The sequence below is a fragment of the Hyperolius riggenbachi genome, chromosome 2 (assembly GCF_040937935.1).
Source record: "Hyperolius riggenbachi isolate aHypRig1 chromosome 2, aHypRig1.pri, whole genome shotgun sequence".
In the NCBI taxonomy this organism is placed as follows: Eukaryota; Metazoa; Chordata; class Amphibia; order Anura; family Hyperoliidae; genus Hyperolius; species Hyperolius riggenbachi.
Genome location: NC_090647.1, coordinates 363,041,000 through 363,048,260, shown reverse-complemented (window position 1 = coordinate 363,048,260; position 7,261 = coordinate 363,041,000). Strand labels below are relative to the sequence as shown.

The window sequence follows — 7,261 nt, the reverse complement described above, 5'->3', positions numbered from 1 at the left end:
GCTGAAAGTATCTCAGATAGCGCTATCAAATTAGCCCTGTCAAGAAACGAAGTAATTCGTTGGTGTTGTAGCTGAATGCAATATATTTTATATATATACAGAGACTGTGTAGCCAGTACCCCTCCCCAAAACTTTTATTTTATTTGGCGTGAAAATGTCCGGGAACTACAAGAACATGTGCCAAGCAGATCTGGAAAGTCTTTGTGAAGCGAAGGGCATTGACATCCTCCGCAAGACAAAACAGGACCTGAGAGTAGACTTGTACAGATAGGATAGCCAGCAACTGCGGGTGCTGGATGTGTCCACTGAGGAGGACACCGGCCCAACTAACTCAAGTTGAGGGAAACCAGAGACTGAAGATCCTATGCGTACAGAGGTTGAGCATCCTGAGGGCCCTGCTACAATGGCTACCCAGGAGACTGTCAGTATGGACCCCAGTCTCAGACCTTCTCCAAGTACTCAGCAGTGATCTAAAAGAGATACAAAGAGCGCTCCATAGTGTAAAACCATAAAGTAGTTTAATATGCGCAAGTTAAAAATGTACTCACAAGATGAAAGACGTAAAAAAGCTCATAGGAAGCCTGCAGACACCTTTATCCCTCCTATAGCGTGGGCACCGCGCATATTAAACTACTTTATGGTTTTACACTATGGAGCGCTCTTTGTATCTCTTTTAGATCACTGCTTTTTACTTTTACCCTATTGGAGAGCGGCTCCATGGTCACCATCTGATACCTAAGCGGTGTGGACAGTCTATTGGAGCGCTAGACACATCTTTTTCTATTCTTCTCCAAGTACTCACCTGGAACCAGCCAGTACTGGATTGTCCATTTGTGCTGACCCGGCAATGCAGCAGGCATTACAAAAAATAATGGACACTGACCTGGAAAAGTACCTGCAGTACATGGCAGAGCGTGCGTGAAAGGAGCGGCAAGCTGCTGCTGCAGAATGCCAAGCGCATGAGGAGCGCCAAGCTGCTGCTACAGAACCGGGGCGCCAATGACAGCGTGACCTGAACATGGCCAAGGTGCACCAGGCCAGTCAGAGTTCATCGCCCAGCCTCCCAGCTGCTCAAGGAGCCGCATCCCCTGTAAGTGCGAAATTTAAATTTGCTACTATTGAAAAAGACACTGACATTGACTTGTTCTTGCGATCTTTTGAAAAAGCATGCCGTCAGTATCGTCTGTCCCAAGACCAGTGGGCCAGACATCTGACACCTGCTGTGCTACAAAGCGCTTGATGCTTTTGCAGAGTTACCTGTGGAAAAAGATGATGACTATACCGCTATAAAAGATGCTATAATTACTAAATATCAGCTGACACCAGAAGCCTATCGCAAAAAGTTCAGGTCCTGGCAGAGAAAATCTACTGACTCCTATCGAGATGTGGTCAGCAGTTTACTCACCACACTCCACCAGTGGACTCCAGGCCTCACCAAAGGGTCTTATGGTGTCCTGGAGGACTTGATAGTCCTAAAACAATTTCTGAACATTTGCCCGGCTGACGTACGACAGTTTGTGCTGAAATGGAACCCTGAGTCAGCGACTGTCGCTGCAGACCTCGCTGTAACCTTTGCGACTACCAGGGTGCCTGACACACACAGAACTGCACCATCTAGCTGGAGAGGAGGTCAGCCCAATACCCTGGCAGACTCTCCTGCCCCTGTGAGCCATCTGCCACAGAGGCAACCCAGCGCACCTGAGGGGGTCTCCTGTTACTACTGCCGCAAGCTCGGACACATGAAATTCGACTGTCCTGAGTGGAGGCAGACACCACCAGCACCTGACTCACCTGTCCCTCACCCACAGCAGATGCAACCAGCCAGTGACCAACAGCCTGGATCATCAGATCTTGTTTTGTTTGCCCGCGGAAAGGAAATCCGCGCTCGAACCAACCAGCAGCAGCCTGTTAGAGTGAACGACAAGGTTGTCACCGGATTCCGAGACACCGGAGCAGACATCACGTTAGTTCACTCACACCTTGTGCTAAAGGAGAGCATCAGCTCCAACCTATCCCTTGCCCTTACTGGAGTAAAAGGCACCCTTTTACATATAGCCCAAGCGAGAGTGAAGCTCGACTGGGGGGTGGGGGTTCAAGAAAGAGTTGTTGGGATCATGGGTGATCTCCCGGTCCCTGTGTTGTTGGGGACTGATTTGGGCAAGCTTGTGTCCTATTACGAACCTGCCGCAAACCGCCTTGACGCTCACTGAAGGAGACGGACTCTCTGCCCACCACCAGGTGCTTTACACACCGGGGGGAGCACCAAGGGGAGGAGGGTTGAATGTGCCCAGTTCAAGGGTACCGGGTTCAATAGTACCTGAGTAAAAGGTACCTGTGTTTAATGTACAAACTGTCTGTGATGAAAATGTTACTGTACTTGTCACTGTCATTAATGCATGTGTCAATGATGTGAAGAATGTCAATGATTGCAAAGCTAATGCTGTGCCTGTGCTAGCAGTCATCCAGAGTGCTGCAAGGGTTGTGGGCTCAGTGCCGAACTCCGCGTTCAGTACTGACCCCAGCGGTGAGAACTTTTCATGTGACATGAGCCAGCTGCCTGAAACTGAAAGTGCTGCAAGGGTTGTGGGCTTAGTGCCGGACTCTTCGTTCAGTGCTGACCCCAGCAGTGGGAACTTTCAGCCGCTGACTTCATGGGACATGAGCCAGCTGGCTGAAACTGACAGTGCTGCATTCACAGCAGCGCTACAAATTGACCCAAGCCTGGAGGCGCTCAGACAGCAAGCCTCTCGCAGACGGGACCACTTTCAAGGTGTACTGGGAAGGTGGGAGACTGTACAGCAAGGCTGTGCAGCCCACTACAGGTAAGCTGCATGCGAATACCAAGTGGCTTGTGGTACCGAGTGCATTTAGGGGCCATGTGCTGCACTCCGTACATGACAGCCCTCTGACCAGACACTTGGGGGTCCGCAAGACACTTGCCTGTATTTGAAAACCGTTTTATTGGCCCAGGATGAACATGGATGTAGCAAAATACTGCAAGGCATGTGCCGTCTGTCAGGAGCTGGGAAGGTCCAGGGATTCCCGCGGGGTTCCCTTAGGTCCACAGCCACTTAGCAAGGAGCCCTTGCATGGGCTGGCTGTTGACCTACCCGACCTACTGCCCGTTGTCAGCAGTCCTGGCAGACGCCACATCTGAACGCGGTGGCGCAAACATCCTGTTGGGTCAATCCTAAGGTTGTCCAGATGAACCAAGCCACAGGCTCCAATGCGTTATCCCGTCGTACCGGCAGCTCGAGACTCATCAGCCAGATTTAGCGGCAACGCCACACATCTTGTGGATGCCTGGCTTAAGCCTCTATCCTTGGGGGGAGGTGTCACGGAAGAGCCATGAAACCAGAAAACGCAATCGTAATTGGTTTCCTGAACCAATTGTCATTGCGTTGCCAGACCAAGATTACATGTCTGGGGGGGGGGGGGGGGTCTTCTTTTGGAAATCTAGCTTTCATAGATGCTAGAGGAAGTCTTTTCATGAAGCCTTTTGCGTGTGACTTGTTAATTAGCCAGAGGTGTGAAACCCTAGCTGGAATCCTGGTGTAAAACTCAAAGGTTGTTCTAGCTGGTCATGCTTAGATGATAATTAACACACCAAAAGGTGGCTTTCATCCAGGGGAAGCCAAAATAAGCTAGCTCCACAGGGGTCCACTGAAGAACTCAGACACAGTGGCACCGCTGGGGAACAGATTTAAATGCATGTGGTTTATGATTTCTGTCTGTTAAATGAAAACCGTGTAGAGCACAGCTATGAAATTCATATAGTCTTATTTGTTAAAATCTGCCCAATGTGCTGATATAACATTTATAACAATAACCCGTCCGGTTATTGGTGTACGACCCTTCTTGGGGACAGGACAGCCTAACGTACTTATGCAAGATGTCATATTAATCGGTATTTTCTGACAATTATGAATCAGCTGTCCACCTAAATATGACATTTATCATTTATAAGTTACAATGTTTTACAATTAAAGCTCAAAATTCCCCTGGGAGGAGGTGGGCCGTCATTGGTGGGTAATTCAGAGGGGGCAGGTGTTGCCACACCCCCAAACCAGCTTCATCAAACACACATTGCCAGCAGGCGGACTTCAGTCCTCCATCTTAACATCATCTGAATTACAACTAGACCTGCTGCTGGGGACCACCCAGCAGCCATCTTGGAACTGTAACATCTGCTTGGATTACCAAAATATGCCTAAAGGCCTATGATTCAGAAACCAAGGACTTTGCATTTCTTTTCCCAGAAGGACATACTTCCGCATGAACTTAAGTATCCGTATTTTCTCTCCCTTTTTATTTTTTCATACTGCGCTATTATTTGTCTCTATAATTGTTGATTTTTAACGATTTTCTGTATATATTAATTATTTATATTGCTTTTATAATATATGACGCTAACATCATTTATTTGTTTGGCTACAACTATTATTTAGCAACACAAAACTGAACCCTGGCTTCTGAAGAGTCGCTACTATTGTTGATAGCTAGATAAAATAGAGTGTGTTTAACTGCTTTCTATTTGCAGGTCTAGAGTCAGCCAGTCAGTGGGTTCCTCTGTCCCATGGTAACAGAGGTGGTGGCAGTTACAGTGGAGGAAATAATTATTTGACCCCTCACTGATTTTGTAAGTTTGTCCAATGATAAAGAAATGAAAAGTCTTAGAACAGTATCATTTCAATGGTAGGTTTATTTTAACAGTGGCAAAAAGCACATCAAAAGGAAAATCGAAAAAATAACCTTAAATAAAAGATAGCAACTAATTTGCATTTCATTGAGTGAAATACGTTTTTGAACCCCTACCAACCATTAAGAGTTCTGGCTCTCACAGAGTGGTTAGACACTTCTACTCAATTAGTCACCCTCATTAAGGACACCTGTCTTAACTAGTCACCTGTATAAAAGACACCTGTCCACAGAATCAATCAATCAAGCAGACTCCAAACTCTCCAACATGGGAAAGACCAAAGAGCTGTCCAAGGATGTCAGAGACAAAATTGTAGACCTGCACAAGGCTGGAATGGGCTACAAAACCATTAGCAAGAAGCTGGGAGAGAAGGTGACAACTGTTGGTGCGATTGTTCGAAAATGGAAGGAGCACAAAATGACCATCAATCGACCTCGCTCTGGGGCCCCACCCAAGATCTCACATCGTGGGGTGTCAATGGTTCTGAGAAAGGTGAAAAAGCATCCTAGAACTACACGGGAGGAGTTAGTGAATTACCTCAAATTAGCAGGGACCACAGTCACCAAGAAAACCATTGGAAACACATTACACCGCAATGGATTAAAATCCTGCAGGGCTTGCAAGGTCCCCCTGCTCAAGAAGGCACATGTGCAGGCCCGTCTGAAGTTTGCCATAAACAGGCCCGTCTGAAGTTTGACATAAATCAGTGAATGGGAACTATATTCCCATGCACTGATCGGGGGGCTAACGGCAGGCGGCGGGAGCGTGTGCGATTGCGCACCACAGGCAGCAGGAGCTGCACAGTCTATCCGGATGGATATATCCGTCCAGATAGAACGAAGTGGTTAAAAAAAGTTAAAAAAAATTACAATAAAAAAAACAAAAACAACATAAACAGTTACCTAAGGGTCTGAACTTTTTTAATATGCATGTCAAGAGAGTATATTACTATATTTTTTTAAATTATAAGCTTGTAAATAGTAATAAACGCAAATTTAAAAAATACGCCTTTATTTCCAAATAAAATATTGATGCCATACATTGTTATAGGGACATAATTTTGGTGTAATAATCGGGACAAATGGGCTAATAAAATACGTGGGTTTTAATTATGGTAGCATTTATTATTTTAAAGCTATAATGGCTGAAAACTGAGAAATAATGAATTTTTCCATTTTTTTCTCAATATTCCCGCTAAAGTACATTTAGAAAAAAATAATTCTTAGCAAAATGTACCACCCAAAGAAAGTCTAATTGGTGGTGGAAAAAACAAGATATAGATCAATTAATTGTGATAAGTATTGATAAAGTTATTGGCAAATTAATGGGAGGTGAAAATTGCTTGGATGCATAAGTTAAAACAACACTGAAGGCTGAAGTGGTTAACACTTGCAATGAAAAATAAAAAGAGAATGCAGGCAAATTCTGAGTAGGCTTCGTACTATACTATATACTCATGCTAATTTCATTATGTCACGTCAGTTCAGATACACTTTTCACTTGCATCGAGACAAAAACAAGGAGGCCAGTACAGACCATTGCTTATCCTAACAGAGAAACTAGGTAATTGTGTAGAAAAATCAAATATACCATATTGTGTATATGTCTAAAAGCAATAGAGAGTAGCAGAATTGTAATTCTTTTGTTTATAATATTTCTATAAACTATTAAGCTAAGCCTACGCACATGGCCTGCGCCTGAAGTGTTATAAATCATTGTAACTCAGTGTCAGCATTCCATTAACTTCTACGGATGCCTGCTGTACATCTAGCAATGAAATCCCTCTAATCACTAATAACTGCATCCAGTGTCATAGAGTCAGTTCTGCTACTGTCATGTATTCATTAGGATGGTTATCATTGTTTACTGTACAAGGAAGAAGATGCTGAATCAGGCACTGTTATGCCAGCTGGAAGCCTTTCCTGGTAGCTGAACCACATGCCTACTTCTGCACACAAATATACATCAAGCTAAAAAGGCTGATTGACTGTTGAGTATAATTCCTTATAATTAAAGCTCCGAGTTAGGAAACATTCTGAGCTTTAGGGACTTTTACAAGAAATATTAACTCATACCACACAGATATGTAAGAGTAATAAAGAGCTGGGAGTTCTATTGTTATGAATGAGCCAAAAAACACACAGAGGATTCAGAGAGGCTGCAGGATAAAGCTTTACTGAATAATTAAAGAAAAGTAGCTTAACCAAAAAGAACTTCAGAAGCATATACAGTATGCTGCAATTTGTGAAATTAGCAGTTGCTCAATGAATAAACTGCTAACATGAAACAAATACTCAACACAGAAGATGCATATACACAAGTGTGCAACTTAAACATTGCTGACTGGGACAAGGCTGGCGTTGTAATTTCTGTCCCGTCACCTTCACTATGTTATTTATACTACAACTGTCATGGTTGGACACAAGGCAGGTTCTGGACTTAATACAGTTATGTAGCCCACATACCTAAACATGCTCCACATTATGGTCCTTTTTCTTTCTGTATGTTAATGGATAGCCAAGGTAAAATTAAAATGTTTAGCTTTACTTACCTGTGGGTTTT

General features: G+C 44.3%; 1 protein-coding gene across 1 annotated transcript in view; it reads left to right on the top strand.

Moving 5' to 3' along the window:
- Positions 1–2,544: 2,544 nt before the first annotated feature.
- LOC137545079 (synaptotagmin-10-like) overlaps positions 2,545–7,261 on the top strand; it is a 65,160-nt gene continuing 60,443 nt past the window's right edge. Inside the window, exon 1 of the mRNA XM_068266185.1 lies at positions 2,545–2,822. Within this exon, the coding sequence (XP_068122286.1) occupies positions 2,545–2,822 (278 nt within the window). The remainder of the gene's footprint in view (positions 2,823–7,261) is intronic.